This window comes from Hippopotamus amphibius, chromosome 9, assembly GCF_030028045.1.
Source record: "Hippopotamus amphibius kiboko isolate mHipAmp2 chromosome 9, mHipAmp2.hap2, whole genome shotgun sequence".
Lineage (NCBI taxonomy): Eukaryota > Metazoa > Chordata > Mammalia > Artiodactyla > Hippopotamidae > Hippopotamus > Hippopotamus amphibius.
In genome coordinates, this window is record NC_080194.1 from 38235121 (window position 1) to 38260133 (window position 25013).

General features: G+C 38.2%; 1 protein-coding gene and 1 pseudogene across 1 annotated transcript; both read right to left on the minus strand.

The window, feature by feature from the left end:
* Positions 1 to 208: 208 nt before the first annotated feature.
* Positions 209 to 1157, minus strand: LOC130861703 (olfactory receptor 56A3-like; annotated as a pseudogene).
* Positions 1158 to 19506: 18349 nt separating this feature from the next.
* Positions 19507 to 20451, minus strand: LOC130861604 (olfactory receptor 56A3-like). The gene has a single exon (XM_057750647.1). It carries the CDS (start codon positions 20449 to 20451, stop codon positions 19507 to 19509), a length of 945 nt encoding a protein of 314 aa, XP_057606630.1.
* Between the last annotated feature and the right edge of the window lie 4562 nt (positions 20452 to 25013).

The window sequence follows — 25013 nt, forward strand, 5'->3', positions numbered from 1 at the left end:
TGCTTTCTAAGCAAAATAAGCCAGACAGAGAAACGTAAGTATCATATGACACCACTTATAGGTGGAATTCAAAAAAAGAAAAAAAAAAGATACAAATGAATTTATTTACAAAGCAGAAATAGACCCACAGACATAGAAAGCCACTCATCCATTACTGTTTCAAAGGCCATCCTATTTTAGGGGTGCAGAAATCCAGTTGTGCTAATTACTACCCTTTCTTTAGTAACCTCTGGATTCCTTGCTTGATCTCCTGGGTTTGCACCCCATAAACAATGGGGTTGAGGGCTGCAGGGATGACATGGTGGAGGACATTGAGCAAGACTGGCACATCAGGGGACACCTTCTTCTTCACCACAAGAGTGAGGATGAAGACCAGGAGGATGGTGCTGAAGAAGAGAATAAGGATGAAGTGGGAGCCACATGTGCTTAGGGCCTTGGCCACAGCTTCCTCTGCCTTGAGTCTCAGCACAGCCCTCAGGGTGAAGGTGTGGGAGAGGAAGATGAGGATGAGGTCAGATCCTAGCAGAGCCCAGCTTAAGGCAAATTAGTGGAGGCGATTGATTGTAACATTATCACAGGAGACCCTGGACACAGACATATTGGTGCAGAGGCAGTTCTCAATGACATTTCCCCGACAGTAGTGGAGTTGAGCAGAGAGGATGGGTATAGATAGGCACTGTGCAAATGACATTTCTGGCCAAAATAAAAATGGCTGCCTTAAGGACAAATTGGACAGTGATGATGGATGGGAACCTCAGTTGATGGCAGATGGCCACATAACAGTCATAGGCCATGATCATGAATGTGCAGGACTCCATGGCAAAGAAACTGTTCATGATAAACATCTGAAGGAAGCAGGCAAAGAAGCTGATGGACTTGAGGTCAAACCAAAAAAGGGCCAGGACCTTGGGGATGACGGTGAGACAGAGCACAACGTCCAGTAGGGCAATGAAGCTGAGCAGGTAATACATGCGCTCGTGCAGAGAGGCCTCCAGCCAGATGGTGGTCAGGAGGGTGGCGGTGGCCCCCATGGCCAGAAAGAAGAGGAGGCTGAGGGGCAGGGAGAGCCAGAGCTGCCAGCTGGAGAACTTGAGTAAACAGTTTAGGAGGAAGTCTGAGACCTCAATGGAGATGGTGCCATTTTGGTGTGCTGTCATGTTGTGTCATGTATTTCTACAGCTTCCTTTCAGTGATCTGTAAAATTAGGATAAAAATTAGCTACTGATTCAAGATACATGGAGATAGAACAAATTCTTTTACTTAAGTGACTTGTGGATCCTAGCAGTTTATCCAGTGCTAAGTGAATTTATGTGTATATCCTTTGTTACAGGCTGGGATATTCTTGTTACTTTAAACAATACAGAAGGATGAAGTGATAAGATTTCTTTATAAATATTTGATTTGTTCAAGGTTTGTTTTTAATAGAACTGTTAAGTCTTTAGAGAAACTAAAAGTGCCTTCCACGCACTGGTTCAATGTTGCCATTGTTCTCTTATCATTTAAACTTTCCTCTTGGCATTCTTTTAGGTATCAAAACTAGGATCACAGAATTGAATAAGGAATTGTCCTTACTCTGAAGGATGTAAAACTAAAGCCATTCTGGGGAATGGATAATAATAAATAATAATCCTATGAGCAATGATAGGGTCTTGCATAAACTATTATGAGAGACTAGGGGAGGGCTGACTAACTGACATGGGGAATAGTCTGGAAAAAAGAATTGTGAATAAAGTGATGTGGTACCCTCATTTATGTTAGAGATAGTGATTCTAAGGTTCTCCCTGAATTGTGACAGTGAGTTCAAAGAAGGCTGGAGCTTGGCAAAATGTATAGGTCAATTCTTTTTAGGGTCTTTCAAATCATGTGATCCATTTTATTTAAATCTGTGTACACAGAGTTCTCACATAAAGTTTTATTCACGGATTCGGAAACCTTTTGATCAGGAGTTTAAAAACTGCTCTGGAGCCTAACGTACATAAAATAATATATTAATTATTTTGGAACACTTACCACTTGCTCAGACTGTGCTCAAATATCCTAGGGCCTCATCCATTTAATCCTTCACCATCCTAAGAGATGCTTTATCATCCCAAATTACAAACAAGAGAACAGATTCTCAAAATCTGAACCACCCATGCAGTATTAGGTTAATCCCAACCTTGCATAGTACAGTGGGTTGGGTGTGAATAATTTCTAGGATTCCTCTGGCCCTAATAAATAATTCTATGGTAATGTACTTACCTCATCAATAGGATGAAAAAGAAAACAAACAACACCCATGATACGATTGCTAGTTCTGAAAACAGAACTGATGGAGGAGAAATAGCTTTGGAGTGGAGGCAGGGTGATAATGGAAAGGAAGTTTTAATCAAACTGTGAACCCAGAACTGAACGACATTTTTATATCAATAGAAACCTACTTTTCTTTTTATAGTGGTTCAAATGGTGTTTTTGTTACCAATTATGATTTCTATTCTCCAAATGCAGTTCCAATCCTGCTCAGCTGGCTCTTTCCAGATTCTGCTCACCAGAAAGTCCCTGTTAGTAACCAGGGCTGGCTCTCAGAGGAAGGAGGAGGAGCCTCCCCTTCCAGGGCTCCTCTCTCCACTCCTCCTAGTCCTCTGCTTCCCCAGGCAAAGGGTCCTGTCCAGCTGGTGTCTGCCAGGCATGGCCTTCCCACCTAATATATAGAAGAGATTTAGATGATCCTCTATTTCCTTTTCTTTCCTTGCTGATAACAGAGTACATTAGTAATGACAGTACTGAATTGACAGTATTGAATTGAATTGTAAACATATTATGTCCTTTATGACTCATAATACTCTAAGTCTGGGAAGTTAACTATCTTAATACTTTGCCTTTCCAAATGGACAAATTGGTTCAGTGGTATTATGTGTCTTTTCTGCAGTTTAACTGGTAGAGTTTGGATGTAGAAAACAAAAGTCATATCCAAAGCCAGTGAATATATGCATACAGCTGTGTCTTGCATCACCACAGTGAGGTAGAAATACATATCTTATTTGCCATATGTTTGCAGGTCTCTCACTGGACCATCCTAAACGTACTTTCCCAGCTGTCTGGAATCTCTCTTTTGCTTCCACTTGCTACTGTGACTCCTGCTTCCCACTGCTCGTGGAGTTCAATTTCCTTCTTAGTCCACCATTATTGTTTTCCCGGTTTTGCTTCCTAAGTATTCAATTAACCTTTCTAAAACTATTTCTATTGCCATATTCTCTGTTTTTCTTGTTTTTTTTTTTTTTTTCTATTTTGTAACCCCACACACTTCATCGCAACTCAGTGCATCTTGTCTAATATTTCAGGGCTTTGCATGGTGGAGTTGCCCACAAAGAGAGAGAGACACTGGAAGTACAGGATGACATTAAGATAAAAGTCCATAGAAATATAACTTCCAATGTTGAGTTGTGACCAAAGGATCTTCTCCATGTTCTGGGCACTATGTTCATTCAACTCTGTTTTTCTCTTAGAAGACATTCATTCACTTATAAATTTCAAGCAAAAAATCTACCAAGCCCACCACTTGTCACAGTGATGGAGTGCCTATTAGCTTTGCTTGTACCCACACTGTGTACAACTTCAGGCTGCCAAAGTCCAAATGTCCCCTCTAAACACTACCTCCTTCCTTCAGGTTTTGTCACTTGATCTTTGCTCATCTCATTCTCTGATCTTACTCTGCAAAAGTTTCACACTTAAGTCTTACAAGTCATAGCCCCAAATCTCACTATCTTCCGGAAGTTTTTCTTATATAGGGATTTCAAAGCACTTCCAGGAAGAATTATGAGTTACCTGCATGAAATGAGGACAAATCTTAGATGACCTTCTGGGGGTAGAGTCAGTTGGAACAACTCATTCAGACATGAGTGTCCATGGGGAAGTCTTGAGGAAGAAGCATGATTTCATCTCCTGAAGAACTTTGAGATAATTATTTCTAGCAGTAGGATGAAATTTCTGAGAACAATGCAGGAGGATTATTTTTTCTCTTTTCCTCACGCACTGACTCTTCTTTTCTCCTTCTCTTTTCCCTGGAATGTTTATTCCTACATGTTCTTCAATGCATATGTTATTCAAAAAGCACTGTACAACCTATTCAGCCTTAGAAGTAAAATATAGAAGTGTTAGCTTCTTCCCCTCTCCTGTTTCCATCTTTATTTGCAATCAGAATTTATCAAGGGCAGCACTAGGGCTGAGGACCTGAAGCTAATGGTTTCTGGTTCTAGCAATGAGTAAGAAGAAGCCAGGAAGGTTGAAGGTCTAAGATTAAAGTAGAGACCCAGTCACCCGAGCTTTTTCCCCAGCCTGCAGGGTAGGCCACAGCATAGCACTATGGAAGCCCTGTTTTAAGAAGTGGAGGGTTTTTTTAGGGATCACCTAACTCTGCAAAACTCAGACAGACTTGTAAGACATCTCTCTGAAGGTATCCAGAGAGATACCTCATTCATTTTCAGACATAGTTTCCTGATTTTGGCAGTGATAGCTTTTAGAAATTATTTAGATGGACCCCAAACCTGAGGAACTTCTTTCTGACCCCCACTCATCCCCCAGCTGTGTTTTCTGTCTTCAACCTGTTGAGTTATGTACACTAGATTTAATTTCTACCCCATGATTCCTGCATTAGTGGCAAATACTTTGCCCCCAATTTCCAAATTTTTGGTTGAAATCCCCAAATTTTCATATATGAGCTCTAGATGATGCACTTTCCAGCTGTCCCTCCAACCTCCCAGTAGTCTCCATTGGACAAACCCCAGCTCTTTTGCATCTCTTTCACCCCCAAGCAAAAATTCTGAGAAGATAATAGGTGGGCAAAGAAGAGAACAAGTTCTCAGAGCAGAGGCCCCCGCCTGTGCCTACTCACCTGAGACCCGATGCTTATCCAATACCCCGTTTTCAGACTGCTTCAATGCTACTGACTCAGGAATGGAAAGGAACACAGACCTGGACTGAAGATGTAGGTCTCCCCAGTCTTCTTGTTTTAATCTTGGAATAGCTTCCTTTCAGGCACCCTTCACCAGACTTACAGAAGATGTGGGGATGGGGTCTGGCTCCACTGATATTGGAGCCTTGGATATTTCCCAAAGTACCTGTGGTAGTTATAACTCGAGCCTCTGGGACTCTGCCCTCTGGGAATTTCTCCATTATCTACTCCCTTTGGACCAAAAGGCCATTCTGGTTCAGAGGCAGGCATATGGAAGAAGAAAATGATTTTCTTTCTCTCTAAAAGAACAGACCTCTGGAAATCCAGCCCTGTGCTCTGTGGACAGTCAGTTTCCAGGGTATAAGTTTTACATACATGCTTACATATTCATATACATGCATATGCATATGTATATATGCATATGCACACTTAGCAACTTTCATAAATCTTATAAACTCACTCAGAAGTTCTCACGGGATTCCTGAACATATTTAATAGATAGGGACATCCAAAATCACGCTATTGATTGGACTGATGTTAGTTTATCATGACTTTTATCATGGCATAATAATGATAAAATACAAGAGAAAATTGAAGAAAATATTACTGATAAAACACAATGTGTTTTTCAGACAGAAAATACAATGGTAATTTTTGCTGCATGGAAGATTTTTAAATGGGATATGTATACAACTGGTTCTTAAGAAACATGATTTTTTCCTTTATTTTTATTTTCATATTGAACCTTATGTGAATTATTCACACTTTTTAAGTTATGGGATGAGCATCATCAATTTCCTTAAGGTCCTTCTTTTGTTTCATTTTTATTTCACTTTCTTCTGCACATATCAATATTTTTCCTAGTTCTCTTCCTTTTTGAGCAGTGAAATTGCTAGTATACTTAAAATGTGCCTTACTAATTAATCTCCAGTATGCTTATTTATCTATAAGTTTTTTTATGGAAGAATGATGGTTGGATGTTGAATTTGTATAAATGTTGTTGGGTTATAAATCTGATATTATTTTTTTATTTTCCTTCAACACTAAATCTTAGAAATATATGTTATATGTTGCTCTGTGTGAGTTGACTTTATTATTATTATTATTTTTAAAATTTATTTATTTATTTTATTTATTTATTGGCTGCATTGGGTCTTTGTTGCTGCACACGGGCTTTCTTTAGTTGCTGCAAGTGGGGGCTACTCTTCCTTGTGGTGCACGGGCTCCTCATTGTAGTGGCTTCTCTTGTTGTGGAGCATGGGCCCTAGGCATGTGGGCTTCAATAGTTGTGGCTCATGGGCTCTAGAGCACAGGCTCAATAGGTGTGGCGAAGAGGCTTAGCTGCTCCATGACATGTGGAATCTTCCCAGAGCAGGGCTCCAATCCATGTCCCCTGCATTGGCAGGCGGATTCTTAACCACTGCCCCACCTAGGAAGTCCAACTTTATTATTTTTGAGTGCTGTTCAATATCCATTATGCCCATTATCCCTTTTGATTTAAGAGGCCAACACCCACATGACCTATAATTAATTATTACCCGAAATACTGTTTTTATCCTTGTACACCTCTCTTTATGGGTCTGGAAAAAGTGTATGTGCAGGAATTTTCATTTAGTTATGGCTTATAAACATTTTTAAAATTATTTTTTATGGAGGTATAGTTGAATTTACAATAATATGTAAGTTTTAGGTGATCTACATGGCGATTCACAATTTTTATTTTTATTTATTTATTTTTCATTTCATTTTATTTTTTTTATTGAGATACAGTTAACATACAATAAACTGCATATATTTAGAGTGTACAATTTGGTATCCCAATCTCCCAGTTTATTCCCCCCCCCAACCCTCCCTGCTTTCCCCACTTGGTGTCCATATGTTTGTTTTCTACATCTGTGTCTCTATTTCCTCCTTGCAAACTGGTTGATTTGTACCATTTTTCTATATTCCGCATATATGTGTTAATATACGATATTTGTTTTTCTCTTTCTGACTCATTTCACTCTGTATGACAGTCTCTAGGTCCATGCATATCTCTACAAATGTCCCAATTTCATTCCTTTTTACAGCTGAGTAATATTCCATTGTGTATATGTACCACATCTTCTTTATCCATTCATCTTTTGATGGATATTTAGGTTGCTTCCATGTCCTGGCTATTGTAAATAGTGCTGCAATGAACATTGGAGTGCATGTGTCTTTTTGAATTATGGTTTTCTCTGGGTATATGCCCAGGAGTGGGATTGCCGGGTCATATGGTAACTCTATTTTTAGTTTTTCAAGGAACCTCCCTACTGTTCTCCATAGTGGCTGTATCAATTTACATTCCCAACAACAGTGCAAGAGCACTCCTTTTTCTCCACACCCTCTCCAGCATTTACTGTTTGTAGATTTTCTGATGATGCCCATTCTACCTGGTGTGAGGTGATACCTCATTGTAGTTTCGATTTGCATTTCTCCAATAATTAGTGATGTTGAGCAGCTTTTCATGTGCCTCTTGGCCATCCGTATGTCTTCTTTGGAGAAATGCCTATTTAGGTGTTCTGCCCATTTTTTGATTGGGTTGTTTGTTTTTTAGATATTGAGCTGTATGAACTGTTTATATATTTTGGAGATTGATCTTTTGTCTGTTGATTCATTTGCAAATATTTTCTCCCATTCAGAGGGTTGTCTTTTCATCTTGCTTATAGTTTCCTTTGCTGTGCAGAAGCTTTGAAGTTTCATTCGGTCCCACTTATTTATTTTTGTTTTTATTTCCATTACTCTGGGGGTGGATCAAGAAAGATCTTGCTGTTATTTATGTCAAAGAGTGTTCTTTCTATGTTTTCCTCTAGGAGTTTTATAGTGTCTGGCCTTACATTTAGGTCTTTAATCTGTTTTGAGTTTATTTTTGTGTATGGTGTTAAGGAGTGTTCTAATTTCATTCTTTTACATGTAGCTGTCCAGTTTTCCCAGCACCACTTATTGAAGAGACTGTCTTTTCTCCATTGTATATCCTTGCCTCCTTTGTCATAGATTAGTTGACCGTAGTTTATCTCTGGGCTTTCTATCCTGTTCCATTGACCTATATTTCTGTTTTTGTTGCAGTACCATACTGTCTTGATCACTGTGGCCTTGTAGTATAGTTTGAAGTCAGGAAGCCTGATTCCACCAACTCCGTCTTTCCTTCTCAAGATTGCTTTGGCTATTCGGGGTCTTTTGCATTTCCATACAAATCGTAAAATTTCTTGTTCTAGTTCTGTGAAAAATGCCATTGATAATTTGATAGGGATTGCATTGAATCTGTAAATTGCTTTGGGTAGTGTAGTCATTTTCACAATGTTGATTCTTCCAATCCAAGAACATGGTATGTCCCTCCATCTGTTTGTGTTGTCTTTGATTTCTTTCATGAGTATCTTATAGTTTTCTGAGTACAGGTCTTTTACCTCCTTGGTTAGGTTTATTCCTAGATATTTGATTCTTTTTGTTGCAATGGTGAATGGGATTGATTCCTTAATTTCTCTTTCTGATCTTTCATTGTTAGTATATAGAAATGCAAGAGATTTCTGTGGGTTAATTTTGTATCCTGCAACTTTACCAAATTCATTGATTGGCTCAAGTAGTTTTCTCATGGCATCTTTAGGATTTTCTATGTATAGTATCATGTCATCTGCGAACAGTGACTGTTTTACTTATTCTGTTCCAATTTGGATTCCTTTTATTTCTTTTTCTTCTCTGATTGCTGTGGCAAGGACTTCCAAAACTATGTTGACTAGTAGTGGTGAGAGTGGACATCCTTGTCTTGTTCCTGATCTTAGAAGGAATGCTTTCAGTTTTTCACCATTGAGAATGATGTTTGCTGTGGGTTTGTCATATATGGCCTTTATTATGTTGAGGTAGGTTCCCTCTATGCCCACCTTCTGGAGAGTTTTTATCATAAATGGGTGTTGAATTTTGTCAAAAGCTTTTTGTGCATCTATTGAGATGATCATGTGGTTTTTATCCTTCAGTTTGTTAATATGGTGTATCACATTGATTGATTTGCATATATTGAAGAATCCTTGCATTCCAGGGATAAACCCCACTTGATCATGGTGTATGATCCTTTTAATGTGTTGTTGGATTCTGTTAGCTAGTATTATGTTGAGGATTTTTGCATCTACATTCATCAGTGTTATTGGTCTGTAATTTTCTTTTTTTGTAGTATCTTTGTCTGACTTTGGTATCAGGTTGATGGTGGCTTCATAAAATGAGTTTGGGAGTGTTCCTTCCCCTGCAATTTTTTGGAAGAGTTTGAGAGGGATGGGTGTTAGCTTTTCTCTAAATGTTTGATAAAATTCACCTGTGAATCCATCTGGTCCTGGACTTTTGTTTGTTGGGAGATTTTTAATCACAGTTTCAATTTCATTCCTTGTGATTGGTCTGTTCATATTTTCTATGTCTTCCTGATTCAGTCTTGGAAGCTTATACCTTTTTAAGAATCTGTCCATTTCATCCAGGTTGTCCATTTTATTGGCATATAGTTGCTTGTAGTAGCCTCTTATGGTGCTTTTTATTTCTGCAGTGTCTGTTGTAAGTTCTCCTGTTTCATTTCTAATTTTATTGATTTGAGTCCTCTCCCTCTTTTTCTTAATGAGTCTTGCTAGAGATTTATCAATTTTGTTAATCTTCTCAAAGAACCAGCTTTTAGTTTTATTGATTTTTGCTATTGTTTTCTTTGTTTCTATTTCATTTATTTCTGCTCTGATCTTTATGATTTCTCTGCATCTACTAACTTTGGGTTTTGTTTGCTCTTCTTTCTCTAGCTTCTTTAGGTGTAAGGTTAGATTATTTATTTGGGATTTTTCTTGTTTCTTGAGGTTGGATTGTATTGCTGAAAACTTCCCTCTTAGAACTGCCTTTGCTGTATCCCATAGGTTTTGGATCATTGTGTTTTCATTGTCATTTGTCTCTAGGCATTTTTTGTTTTCCTCTTTGATTTCTTCAGTGATCTGTTGATTATTTAGTAGCATATTGTTTAGCCTACATGTGTTTATGTTTTTTACAATTTTTTTCCTGTAATTGATTTCTCATCTCATAACGTTGTGGTCAGAAAAGATGCTTGATATGACTTCAATTTTCTTAAATTTACCAATGCTTGATTTGTGACCCAAAATGTGATCTATCCTGGAGAATGTTCCATGTGCACTTGAGAAGAATGTGTAGTCTGCTGTTTATGGATGTAATGTCCTATAGATATCTATTAAATCAAGCTGATTTATCATGTCATTTAAAGCTTGTGTTTCCTTATTAATTTTTTTGTGGATGATCTGTCCATTGGTGTAAGTGGGGTTTAAAGTCACCCACTATTATTGTGTTCCTGTTGATTTCCTCTTTCACAGTTGTTAGCATTTGCCTTATGTATTGAGGTGCTCCTATATTGGGAGCATATATATTTATAATTGTTATCTTTTCTTCTTGGATGGATCCCTCGATCTTTATGTAGTGTTCTTTCTTGTCTCTTGTAATATTTTTTATTTGAAAGTCTATTTTATCTGATATGAATAGTGCTACTCCAGCTTTCTTTTGATTTTCATTTGCATGGAATATCTTTTTCCATCTCCTCACTTTCAGTCTGTATGTGTCCCTAGGTCTGAAGTGGGTCTCTTGTAGACAGCATATATATGGGTCTTGCTTTTGGATCCATTCAGCCAGTCTGTGTCTTTTGGTTGGTGCATTTAATCCATTTACATTCAAGGTAATTATTGACATGTATGTTCCTATTACCATTTTCTTAATTGTATTGTTTTTGTTTTTGTAGGTCCTTTTCTTCTCTTATGTTTCCCACTTAGAGAAGTTCCTTTAGCATTTGCTATAGGGCTGGTTTGGTGGTGCTGAATTCTCTTAGCTGTTGCTTGTCTGTAAAGTTTTGATTTCTCTGTCGAATCTGAATGAGATCCTTGCTGGGTAGAGTATTCTAGGTTGTAGGTTCTTCCCTTTCATCACTTGAAATATATCATGCCACTCCCTTCTGGCTTGCAGAGTTTCTGCTGAGAAATCAGCTGTTAACCTGATGGGAGTTCCCTTGTATGTTATTTGTCGTTTTTCCTTTGTTGCTTTTGATAACTTTTTTCTGTCTTTAATTTTTGTCAATTTGACTTCTATATGTCTTGGCATGTTTCTCCTTGGGTTTCTCCTGCCTGGGACTCTCTGTGCTTCCTGAACTTGGGTGCCTATTTCCTTTCCCATGGTAGGGAAGTTTTCAACTATAATCTCTTCCAATATTTTCTTGGGTCCTTTCTCTGTCACTTCTCCTTTCTGGGACCCCTACAATGTGAATGCTGGTGCATTTAACATTGCCCCAGAGCTCTCTTAGGCTGTCTTCAGTTCTTTTCATTCTTTTTTCTTTATTCTTTTCTGCATCAGTGATTATCACCATTCTGTCCTCCAGGTCACTTATTTGCCCTTCTGCCTCTGTTAATCTGCTATTGGTTCCTTCTAGTGTATTTTTCATTTCAGTTATTGTGTTGCACATCTCTGTTTGCTTGTTCTTTAATTCTTCTAGGTCTTTAGTAAACTTTTCTTTCAACTTTCGATCTTTGCATCCAGTCTTTTTTCAAAGTCCTGGATCATCTTTACCATTATTATTCTGAATTCTTTTTCTGGAAGGGCCTACCTCCTCTTCATTTAGTTGTTTTTCTGGGGTTTTATCTTGTCCCTTCATCTGGTACACAGTCTTCTGCCTTTTCATTTTCTCTATCTTTCTGTGGCTGTGGTTTTCAGTTCCACAAAATGAAATACTGCTAATTCTGCTTGATACTGCTGTCTGCCCTCTTGTGGTAGAAGCTATCATGTGTGCTTCCTGATGGGAGGGACTGATGGTGGGTTGGGCTGGGTGGGCAGAGCTCAGTAAAGCTTTAATCTGATTTGGTGGGTGGAGCTCAGTGACATGTTGTTTGACGTGAGGTGACCCAGCACTTGAGCTTACAGTCTCTTTTGTAGGGCTAATGGTGGACTCTGGGAGGGCTCATACCGATGAGCACTTCCCAGAACCCCTGCCTCCAGTGTCCCTGTCTCCGCAGTGAGCCACAGCTGCCCCCCACCTCTGCAGGCAACCCTCCAACACCAGCAGGTAGATCTGGTTCAGTCTCCTATGGGGTCACTGCTCCTTCCCCTGGGTCCTGGTGAGCACACTTTTTTTTGTGTGCCCTCCAAGAGTGGAGTCTCTGTTTCCCCCAGTCATGTGGAAGTCCTGCAATCAAATCCTGCTGCCTTTCAAAATCTGATTCTCTGGGGATTCCTCCTCCCATTGCCAGATCCCCCAGGTTGGGAAGGCTGATGTGGGGCTCAGAACCCTCACTTCAGTGGGCGGACTTCTGTGGTATAACTGTTCTTTAGTTTGTGAGTCACCCACCCAGCATTTTTGGGATTTGATTTTAATGCGATTGCACCCCTCCTGCTGTCTCTTTTTGGTTTCTCCTTTGTGTTTGGATGTGAGGTATCTTTTGTGGAGAGTTCCAGTGTCTTTCTGTCCATGATTGTTCGTTCAGCAGTTAGTTGTAATTCCGGTGCTCTTACAAGAGGGAGTGAGCACACATCCTCCTACCCCACCATCTTGTCACTAACCACGATTCACAATTTTTAAAAGTTATACTCCATTTATAGTAGTTATAAAATATTGGCTATATTCCTTGTGTTGTGGAGTATATCCTTGTAGCTTATTTATTTTATAGAGGGTAGTTTGTACCTCAATTCCCTCTCTGTTTTTCCCTTCCCCTTTTCCCTTTGCCCACTAGCTTTTATCTATATCTGTGAATATGTTACTGTTTTGTAATATTCATTAGTTTTTTTTTAAATTCCACAAACGTGATATCTCACAATATTTGTCTTGCTCTGTGCAACCTATTTCTCTAAGCATAATACCCAGCAAGTCCATCCAATGTTGTTGCTATATGTATATATACACATACACACATATGTATGCACAGGCGCACGCACACACACACACACACACATATATATACCACATCTTCTTCATCCATTCCTCTGTTGTATGTTGGTCTAACAATAAAATATAAATTGATCCAGTTATTTGTATCAACAAAATAGAGGGAAAAACATATAACCATCTCAATCAAATCAGAAAAACATTCAACAGAATTCATTACCCTTTCATAATAATACTAAACAAACAAGGATAAGAAAGAAACTTTTCCAAATTGATTCCAAACAGCTGATGTCATACTTGATGATATAAGAGAAAAGGTAAGGAAATCAACTCTCACCATTTCCAGTTAACATTGTACTGGATTCCTAAGCAGTGCAATAAATTAAAGGAAAAAAAGCATATAGTTTGGACAGAATGAAGCAAAATTGTCTTTATTTAAACAAAACCATATCAAGTATGTGGAAAATCTTACAAATTCAATTTTAAAAACTACACAAACTAATAATTAAATATCTCAGAATACAAGGTCAACAGATAAAAATTATTTTTTTCCATACATGAGAAATAAACTATTGGAAAATGAACTTTAAAAACATTTAAAATAGTATTAAAGTATAATATTTAGGACTACTTTTTAAAAATATGTGCAAGATTTGTACATGGGAACAAAAATATTGCTGAGATAAATTAAGAAAGATGTAAAAAAAATGTAAATATATGCTATTTTCATGGGTTTGAAGGTGCAAAATATTCAAGACATAAATTCTCCTCAAATTGATCTGTAGATTCAATGTAATCCTAATAAAAATCCCAGCAGCCTTTTGTAGAAATTGACAAGCTGCTTCTAAAATTTATATGAAATTCAAAGGATGTAGAAGAGTAAGGACAACTTTAAGAAGGAACAGCTTTGGAGGACTCACATTATCTCATTTCATTACACAAAATACGGTAAAGTAATCAAGACGCTGTGTTTTCAGGGTAAGTATGCATAGGTTGATGTAATGGGAAAGAATGGAAGGTCCAGAAATAGACTTATACAGTTGCAAATATTGCTTTCTGACTAAGGGCCCAAGGTAATTCAATGGGAGAAATTGTAGTGTTTTCAGCAAATGCTGATGGAACAAGTGTATTTCCATAAAAAAAACAAAACAAAAAACCAAAAAACCCAGTCATTATACAATACCACATACAAACATTATGTTATAGAATGATACCTAAAATCTTAATGCAAAAATTATTAGAAGCTGTTGGAGAAAATCTTTATAAACTTAAGACAGGCAATTATTTCTTAACTAGGACAAAAACGTGCAAGAGAATTTAATAACAGTTATATTTTCTCACAATTTAAAATAACTGCTCTTTAAAAAATAAAAATGGGAAAATGAGAAGGCAAGCAAGCCGTAGGTTGCGAGAAATTTTCATGATGCATATTTCTGCAAAGCATTCTTTTCTAGAATATAGAGTGCTATTGCTTAAGCATAAAGGAAGTAACCCAGTTAAAAAAATAAACAAAAGACTTGAATAGACTTTTTCGAAAGAAGCCATTTAAATGGCCTATTAGAGCAATGCAAATTACAATTATGATGAGATGCCACTGCACAGCTTTAAGAATGGCTGACATTTAAAATGACTGACAACACCAAATGTTGGCATGGATGTGGAGGAAGTAAGAACTGGAAGGCTGACTGCTGGTGGGAATGTAAAATGGAGCAATGACTGTTCAAAACAGTTTGGCAGTCTGCTAGAAAGTTAAGATTAGCCCTAGCATACAATCTTGCAATCCACTTCTAACATTTACCAAGGAGAACTTCAAACATATATCCACACAAAGTCTTGACATGCATGTTCATAACAGTTTCATTCAGAGTAGATAAAATCTGGAAGCAACTTAAATGCTCATCAAGAGGTAAATAGGTGAACAAACTGTGATCCATACCCACAATGGAGCACTATTTACCCATAAAAATGGTGAACTGCTGGAGCACACAGCTGTGTAGATGAAACTTCAAAACAGTATATTAACAAAAGGAGCTGTTGGAAATAGAAACAAATGAACAAACAAAACAAAGACAAGAACAGACTCATAAGTACAGAGAACAACTTTTGGTTGCCAGAGAGGAGGGGTTTGCGGGTTTGGGTGAAAGAGGTGAAGAGGATTAAGAGATAGAACCTTCCAGTTATAAAATAAATGTCAGTGGGATGTAATGTACAGCATAGGGAATATATTGTCAATAATATTTTGATAACTTTTATGGTGATAGATGATTACTAGACTCATCGTGGTGATCAGTTAGTGAAGTATATAAATATTGAATAACTATTGTACAGTTGAAACATATAGTATTGAATATCAACTATACGTCAATAAAAACAAACAAAAAGAAAACATATATAGGAACTAGTCAGGTTATTTTACCAGAAAAAAATGGGTTTATTTAGGAATAGCAGAGGGACTACAGTTCAGGACAAGCAAGCTATAGCAAAAACCACAGGCGAGAACAACAGACAAGAGAGAGAAAGTTATTTTAGAGAATAAGAAAAATGTTAGGAGGGCTTGTTTTGAATGAAAGTACGTTGGAGGAAAGTGAGAGTTCAGGGTGATGATGGTTTCTCATTGGCTGAGTTGCTAGGGTAGTTGATTTCTTGTAGGAGATGCAACGTACATCTTTTCCTCATTGGGCCCATAATTGATGGACATTTCCTGTGGATGATTCTTCTGTTGGGGTCTACAATAGATAATTCTTCCTGTTAATTGACTTCCCGTGGTACTGCATGACAGCTCCTCCTTTTGGCCCCCGACTCCGTAGTAATAGGGTTCCCCTGTATTAATTTTCACAGAGCCAAACACAAAATACATTTGGCCTGATTCCACAATATGAAATTGTAGAATATGGAAAGCTAATGCAACGTTGCATTAAGTAATCACCATTTGCCCAAGGCCAGGGGTAGAGGAAAAGCTCAACTGCGAGTGAACATGAGGCAAATTTTTCAGTGATGGAAATAGTCTTTTTCCTGATTTTGGTGGTTTATAAAAACTCATTATACCAGATGCATTTTATTGTATATAAATAATACCTTAATAAAATTGATAAAAATTACAAACTCCATAAAAATCAGTGAGGAAAGAAGGATACCAATTTATATTTAATCAAGTTAAAACATTAAAAAATATTGTAATTTGTTATAATTTGTTGTGCCCGTGGGAGGAGGTGAGCTCAGGGTCTTCCTCCTCTACCATCTTGGCCACCTCTCCAGCACTGTTAGTTGAAGACCTCTCTGTTTTTGTAGTTAAAATAAATTTCTTGTAGAAACTACATAAGATGAGAGTTCCATTTTTTTTTTTTTTTAGATCTCGTATGTCTGTTTCTTCTTTTTATGTGGATCATTTCGAGCAGGGTTTCTCAAGCAGCATTGACATTTTGGTCAGACAGCTCTTGTCGTATGTGTGAGTCCATCCTGTGCACTGCGGGGTGGTTAACAGCATTCCTGGTCTCCCCTCACTATTTGTTATCTGCACCGCCCCTTTGTTTACCTCTGGTATCCACAGTTGTCAGAGGCAAAAATGTCTCTGGATGTTGTCAAATGCGTCTTGGGTGTCAAAATGGACATACCTTCCTTCACCAAGACCACTGATTTAAACGGCACACATTTACTCTATGGTTATGATTAGCCAATCCTCATACATGGCTTCTTTTATTCTATATGGAAGCGTGGTTGTAACAGAGACCATATGACCTTAAAATCCTGGCATTAAAAACCTGGGTTTTGTAAAGAAAAAGTTGGCTATTTTCTGCTGTAGGGTTTTCAATATGCATTTTTCAGTTTTCACAGTCAACTTTCAAATAATACTAGGCCACTTCACATATAAAGTTAGAATTCATAAATACATACTTCTAATTTACCAATCCATATTTTTTTTTCTATTTTTGCCATGCATTTTATTTCTGCATATTTTTAAAATCCCTGTATACTGTCACTATTTTTTTCTTCCCTACTTCCATTTTGTCAACGCCTTCAATTACCAAGTGCATGAATACTGGACTGGTTAGTATTGCCTCACATTTTTTTCTCCCTACATTTTTCTATACATCTCTTCTGCATTATTTCTCTTTATGCTTTAGTTTAAATAGGTTACACTTCTATGGTTTTTGGCTTTTTTTCCCCTGCAGTGTTAAATCTGCTATAAACCCATTCAATGAACTTTTTTTGATTCAGATATTATATACTTTTTACTCTAGAAATTCTATTAGATTATTTTTTATACCCTCTTTTTATTTCTACATTTTTCTATAAATCCTTTTTCATATTTATAAATCTTTTTTTAATATTTTTATCTTTATAATCCATCATCTGTAATTCCTTTATTTTTTTTGTAATTTCAATTTATGCTTGTGTTAACTGAATTTTCTTCTAGTTATGGGTCATATTTTCCAGCTTCTTAGTATGGCTACTGATTTTTTGTTGGATGATGGGAATCTTACAATGTTGGAAATCTAGATTTAGTTGTTTTGCTTTAAAGAATGTTTTAGTTCCTTTGTGTTTCTACAGCAAAGTAGCGCAGACTGGGTAGCTTACAAACAACAGAAATTTATTTCTCATAGTTATGGAGGCAGGAAGTCCAAGATCAAGTCACCAGCATAGTCATGTTCTGGTGAAGGTTCTCTTCATGGTTCATTGCTGCTGCCTTCTCACCGTGTCCTGTTTTCCTTCATCCTGAGTTCTACTCAGGGGTCTGCCATTGGGGATGGCTACAGTGGCTGATGGTTTGGTGGATGGGCAACATTTGTTGTTTACTGGAGTAGCAGGCAAAATTTTTTTTCTCTACAGCTATTTATATGTGTGTATATATATATATTTATACATATTTAAAACTTGCAGACTTTTAATATTTCATAAGATGTAGTATCTTATATTTATGTTAGCTGAATATTATATCTATATATAAACCTTCCCATTGGTATCCAGTTATGCAATTTTAAACTAAGACATTCTTCTTATGCTGAAATTTTTGAGTGAATGAGATTTTTGGGGGAGATCCTCTTCTTCAAGTAATAAAGAAAAAGGTTACCTGTGGTGTGAACCAAGCTGTATCTTGACAGATTGCTTTTTACTTTTGAACAGCAAATTTTCCTTGATTAAAATATTGATATATGCCTTTACTTATTGCTTTTTATGTGAGTGCATGCTTATTTTTCAAATAGTAGCCTATAGTGCTATGCAGGAGCAGAGAAATCAAACACCAATTTATTGTTCTTCACTGTGAGGTGAAGAAGAAAAAGAAATGGACAGAGCTTTGCAGAATGAAAGCTTAAGTAGGGGAAGGGACATATCCCTGGTGCTTTCAGTGAAGACTGAAAGAACCAGACTTTGAGAATAGTACTAAACTTTGGGGGATATTTTCCTTCCATGGTCAAAACACCATAACACACTTATAAGTTGTCATTGAGGCGCAAATCTTATATCTAGAAAGGATCTTCTAAACAAATTGTTCACTATTTTCAGGTAATATATAGTAACATGAAACACAGCAAGACCAACTTATTTGTTCTCAGGAAACTAATTTTTTTGTGTGTGTGGTGGTACAACTCAGACCTTCAAACTCTATCCGATGCTTTTCTATGTTGCCAAGTATTTTAATGCCCATAGAGGCATATTATTGCATTCCTTACCCTTTTCATTTGAGAAGAATATATTTTTGGAATTATTATTTGGATTCCTCCTAACGAAACTTTGAGCTTCTGAAAGCAATAATAGTGTTCTATTTATTTTTGCACCTTAATAGCTAACAGAATTCCCAGGACACAAGTGTGCTTAGATACTGTAAAATTAATAAGAAATAATGCTCATTTAGTCTACTTTATGTTTAAGTATTATTACTGAATCTCATATGACAGTGCTTACCATTCTTTAACTCATTAGCATAGCTGTGTTTGCATGTCATTGACTGTGACACCCTGGATCCAAAAGATACGTGTCCAGAGCACAGACATTTTGGGGAACAAGTTAGTAGTCTCTTAAATCCACTAAAACTATGTGATAATTGTTGCATACATGAGCACTCAGGAAAAAAAAAAAAACCTGCCCTCTTGCAATGCACATTGAGAAGAAGAGAAGAAAAGAGAGAGAGAGAGACAGTGAGACAGTGAGATGAAGAAAGCCTGTGATATGATTGAAGGTTGAGAGAAAAAGACCCAATTCCAGACTAGTAGTAACCTTCCACTAGTTAGGACTGAACTTTCAACTCCTATGTCTTTGTCTCCAATATGCTCTCTTCAGTGGAAATAACAATAAGAACACATTACAAATTATACAACACAGTCCACAAAATATCCACAGTTGCACACTCAAGCATGTACAATGTATGACATATTAACAGTTGTCTATTCAGGAACATAAATCTCTCACTTTAGAACCTGCTTAAGGAAGCTTAATATTTTGGACAAAATAGGGTAATAAGTGCGGAAAAAGGGTAGAAAGACCCAGGGAGATTCCTGTTGGAGGAGTGAGAGAAAGAGAAACTCTATATGAAACTGAAGCTTTATTAAAGGGGGCACAAAAATGGTTTATCCAGTTTGAGATAAAAAATCGTAGATATGAACTTCAGTCCACTCATCCATTATTGATTCAAAAGCCATCCTATTTTAGGAAAGCAGAGATCCAGTTGTCCTAATTACCTTCCTTTCTTCAGTAACCTTTGGATTCCTTGCTTGATTTCCTGGGTTCGCACCCCATAAACAATGGGGTTGAGGGCTGCTGGGATGACGTGGTGGAGGACATTGAGCAAGACTGGCACAGAGGTCACCCTCTTCTCCACCATAAGAGTGAAGACAAAAACCAGAAGGATGGTGCTGAAAAAGAGGATAAGAATGAAATGGGAGCCACATGTGCTTAGGGCCTTGGCCACAGCTCCCTCTGCCTTGAGTCTCAGCACAGCCCTCAGTATGAGGGTGTAGGAGAGGAAGATGAGAATGAGGTCAGATCCCAGCAAAGTCCATCCACAAGCAAATTGGTAGAGGCGATTGATGGTAACATCATCACAGGAGAGCCTGGAGACAGACATATTGGCACAGATGCAGTTCTCAATGACATTTCCCCAACAATAATGGAGACGTCCTGACAGAATGGGGATGGGCACTGTCAAAAGGCCATTTCTGGCCAAAATAAAAATGGCTGCCTTGGTTACAAATTGGTCAGTGATGATGGATGGGTACCTGAGTGGATGGCAGATGGCCACGTAGCGGTCATAGGCCATGATCATGAATGTGCAGGACTCCATGGCAAAGAAACTGTTCATGATGAACATCTGAAGGAAGCAGGCAAAGAAGCTGATGGACTTGAGGTCAAACCAAAAAATGGCCAGGACCTTGGGGATGACGGTGAGGCAGAGCACCACATCCAGCAGGGAGAGGAGACTGAGCAGGTAGTACATGGGCTCATGCAGAGAGGCCTCCAGCCGGATGGTGATCAGGAGGGTGGTGCTGGCCCCCAAGGCCAGGAGCAAGAGGAGGCTGAGGGGCAGGGACAGCCAGAGCTGCCAGCTGGGGGACCTGACAAAACAATTCAGGAGGAAGCCTGAAACCTCAGTGGAGATGGTGCCATTTTGGTGTGATGTCATATTTTGTCATATATTTCTACAGCTTCTTTTCAGTGCTCTGTAAAATTAGGATAAAAATTAGCTACTGTTTCAAGGTACATGGAGATAAAACAAATTGCTTTACTTAAGTGACTTGTAGATCCTAGCATATTCTCCAGCACTAAGTGAATTTATCTGTTTATCCTCTGTGCCATGATGGGATATTATTTTAAACAATAAGGAAAGATGAGGTGGTATGATTTCTTTATAAATGTTTGATTTGTTGAAGGTTTATTTTTAATAGAATTGTTAGATGTTTATAGAAAATGAAGAGAAGAATAAAATTACTTAGAAAGCTACTTTATAACAGTGTCTCTAAATTCATACTCATGTTTCTTCATTTTTTAAAAATGATCACATAAACCATCATATGTACAGTTTAACTGTAACAATACATACAAATGAGTAGCAGAGCTTGGCACAAACTGGAGACTCAGATATATGGCTGTAGACCCCCAGTCACAACAATGTGACCTTTCAGCTGTATTTATTTTGCGTTAAAGATTTAAAAAATTATACAGTGAAAATAATATTACTTAATTTGCATTTTATCTAAAAAGTCATTTTAATTTGGTAGGTACGGATTCTTCCTAAAAATGGATTTTGTTCACTCTATTTCTTAGGTCTTCATATTAGTAGGATTCCTAACTTCTGGAAGAAACAAACTTAAAAGGAGATAGAGCAATTTCATCAAGCTATGCAGGACTGATACCTATCATTAAACAAACTGATTCTTCTGGTTGCATTAGTGTGACAGTGATGAAGTCCAACTTTAAAGTCCTTCCATCTCCTTTCTGTTTCTCGTTTCCAACTTTAGTATAATGATCCAGGTACCTATTTCCCCCATCGTCCAGGCATGAGTTCAATGTTGCCGTTGTTCTCTCATTATTTAAACTCTCCCCTTGGCAAGCTGTTATGTATGAGGGTCACAAAATTGAATTAGAAACTTCCTACTCTGAAGGAGGGAAAAGTAAAGCCATCCTGTGGACAACAGATAATGTTAGTAATAAATGCTATGAACAATGACAGGCTCTTGCATAAACTTTTATGAGACTGTAGGGAAGGGCTGACTACAGGGCATGGGGGACAGGCTGGAGAAAAAGAATTGTGAGTAAAGTGATGTGGTACCCTCATTTACATTAGAGATAAAGGATTCTAAGTTTCTCCTCCTTCTGAATTGTGACAGAGAGTCAAAAGAAGTCTGTAACTTGGCAAAGTGTATAGGTCAGGACTTTCTGGGGTCCTTCAAATTATGCAGTTCATTGTATTTAAATCTGTCCACACAGACAGAATTTCATATAAAGTGTTATCTTGAGTGTTTAGAAACTTTTTATCGGGAGTTTATGAACTTCCCTCTTTATTTCTCACTAGTCTCACTAACATAATATAAAACTACATGTTGTTCAGCTTTTGAACTCTTACCATTTGCTGAGAACTGTGCTCAAATATCTAGGGTTTCATCTCATTTTTATCCTTCATCCTCCTGTGAGATATGTTTTATTATCACCACATTACAAACAAGGGAACTGATTCTCAAAATCTTAACCACCCTTACAGGATTAGGCTAAACCTGTTCCTGTTTAATCCTAATCCAGTGTGTTAGATTCGAATAATTTCTATTAGGGTTCCCTCCGGTCCTAATAAATAATTCTATGATAATGTACTTGTATCATCAATATTATAAAAAAGAAATTCACCCATGGTACAATTAATAGTTCTGAAAACAGAAAGATAGAAGAGAAACAGCTTTGGAGTGGGGGCGGGGTGATAAGGAAAAGGATCAAACTGTGAACACAGAAGTGAACTGTATTTTCATACAAATAGACATCTACTTTTGTTTCTGCAGTGGCTCAAATAGTGTTTCTGTTTCCAGTTATGATTTCTATTCTCCAAATGCAGTTCCAGTCGTGCTCAGCTGGCTCCTCCCAGGTTCTCCTCAGCAGAGGGTGCCTGTTAGTAACCGGGGCTGGCTCTCAGAGGAGGGAGGAGGGGCCTCCCCTCCCAGGGCTCCTCTCTCCACTGCTCCTAGTCCTCTGCTTCCCCAGGCAAAGGGTCCTGTCCAGCTGGTATCCGCCAAGCATGGCCTTCCCACCTCGTATGTAGAAGAGATTTAGATCATCTTCCAATTCTTTTTCTCTTGTTAATAACAGAATACATTAGCAGTGACTGACAATTTTGGAATGAATTTTAAACATATGTCATTTAATACTAACAATACTCTGAAGTGAGTGGGGAAAGTTGACTATCTTAATAATTTACCTTTTCAAATGGACAAATTGCTTTAGTGGTATTATGTGTCTTTTCCACAGTTTAACTGCTAGGGTTTTGATGTGGAAGAGACAAAATTCAGGTTCAAAGCCATTGAATATATGTATACAGTTGTGTCCTGTGTCACCACAATGAGGTAGAAATGCTTCTATTGTTTGCCATATCGTTTTATATGTTTTCAGGTCTCTCACTCCGCCATCCTAAGGGCGCTTTTCCAGCTGTCTGGAACTCCTTTTCCTTCCACTTGCAAATGACTCCTGCTTCCCACTGCTCGTGGAGTCCAATTTCCTTCTTAGTCCACCATAGTATTGTATCTCTTATTATTGTTTTCCTGGGTTTGTCCTTTAAGAGGCAACTTCCTAAGGATTCAATAGAGAATCTAAAACAATTTCCATAGCCATATTCTCTGTTTTTTTGTTTGCTTGTTTCTTTAGTATTTCATAACCACACACTCTTCACCTCTACTCAGTTCATCTTTTCTAGTAGTTCAGGGCTTTGCCCTGTGTAGTTGCCCACAAAGAGTGAGAGATACTGAAAGTACACGATGTCTTTAAGATAAAAGTTCATAGAAACATAACTTCCAGTGCTGAGTTGTGACCAAAGGACCTTCTCCATGTTCTGGGCACTATGTTCATTCAACTCTGCCTTTCTCTGCCTCTTTCTCTTATAAAACATTCACTCACTTATAAATTTGAGGCAAAAAAAAAAATGTCTCAAGCCCACCACTTGCCACAATGACGGAGCTCCTGTTAGTTTTGCTTGTATCCACACCATGTACAACTCCAGGCTGCCACGTTCCAAATATCCCCTCCAAACGCCACCTTCTTCTTTCAGGTTTTTCACTGGATCTCTGCCCATTTCATCCTCTGGTCTTATTCTGCAACAGTTTTACATTTAAGTCTTACCAGTCACAGCCCCAATTCTCACCATCTTCAGGAAGCTTTTCTTATCTAGTGAATACAAAGTATTTGCTGAGAGAATTAAAAATTGCCTGCATGGAAGCTGGGCAAATATTGAAATGACCTTTGGTGGGTACAGCCAGTTGGAACTGGTGATTCGGACATGAGTGTCCATGGGGAGCCTGGGGGAAGAAGCATGATTTTTTTTTTTCTCAAGAGCTTTGGGATTATTATTTCTAGACGTAGGATGGAATTCCTAAGAACAATGTGATGGGATTATTGTCTCTTTTCTCCACTCTCTTACCTTTCTTTTCTCCTTTTCTTCTCTATGGAATGTTTGTTCTTACATGTCCTTCAATGCATACATCGTTCAAGAAGCACTGAACAATCCACGCAGCCTTAGAAGTAAAGTAAAGAAGCATTTGTCCTCTCTCCTCTTTCCATCTTTGCAATCAGAATTTATCAAGGGCAGCACTAGGACCGAGGACCTGAAGCCAATGGTTTCTGGTTCCAGCCATGGGTAGGAAGAAGCCAGGAAAGCTGAAGGTCCAAGACTAAAGTGGGGACCCAGCCACCCAAGCCTTTTCCTAAACTGCAGGATAGGCCACAGCATAGCACTATGGAAGCTCTGTTTTAAGAAGTGGAAGTGTTGTTAGGGATTACCTAACTCCACAGAATTCAGGCAGACCTATAAGCATTTCTCCGAAGTGTAGTTACAGACATTATGGAGGGTATCCAATGGCAGATAACTCATTGATCTTTTGGGCATCATTTTCTGGTTTTGGCAGCTGTAGCTTTTAGACATAATTTTGAATGAACTGAAATCTGAGGAACTACTTTCTGACACCCCCAGCTGACCCCCAATTGTGGTCTCTGTTCTTAGGTTGAGTTATATAGAGTAAATTCAGTTCCTACCACCATGATTCCAGTATTTGTGGGCAAATACTTTGCCCCCAGTTTCCATACTGATTGTTGAAATGGTTGAAGTGTTCATAACTGGGCTCCAGATGATGTACTTTCCAGCTCCCCTCCACCCCTTTATCTCCTATGGACAAACTCCAGCTCCTCTGCACCTCTGTCACCACTGAACAAAAGATCTGAGAAGGTAAGCGGAGGTCAAAGGAGAGAAGAAGGCCTCAGAGCACAGGCTTTCACCTGTGCCTACTCACCTGAGCCAGGAGGCAGTACTTACTACCTGGTTTTCAGACGACTTCAGCAGTACTGACACAGGGATGGAAAGGAACACAGATCTCCAGTGAAGAGATAGGTCTCTTCTGTCTTCTGGTTAATCCTGGTATAGCTTTCTTTACCCAGACATACAGAATATGTTAACCATGGGGTCTGGCAACACTGATATTGCAGCCTTAGAGAATTCCT

Excerpts from the sequence above, each read along its gene's own strand:
- LOC130861604 (XM_057750647.1), bottom strand. The coding sequence starts at position 20,451 with ATGACATCACACCAAAATGGCACCATCTCCACTGAGGTTTCAGGCTTC.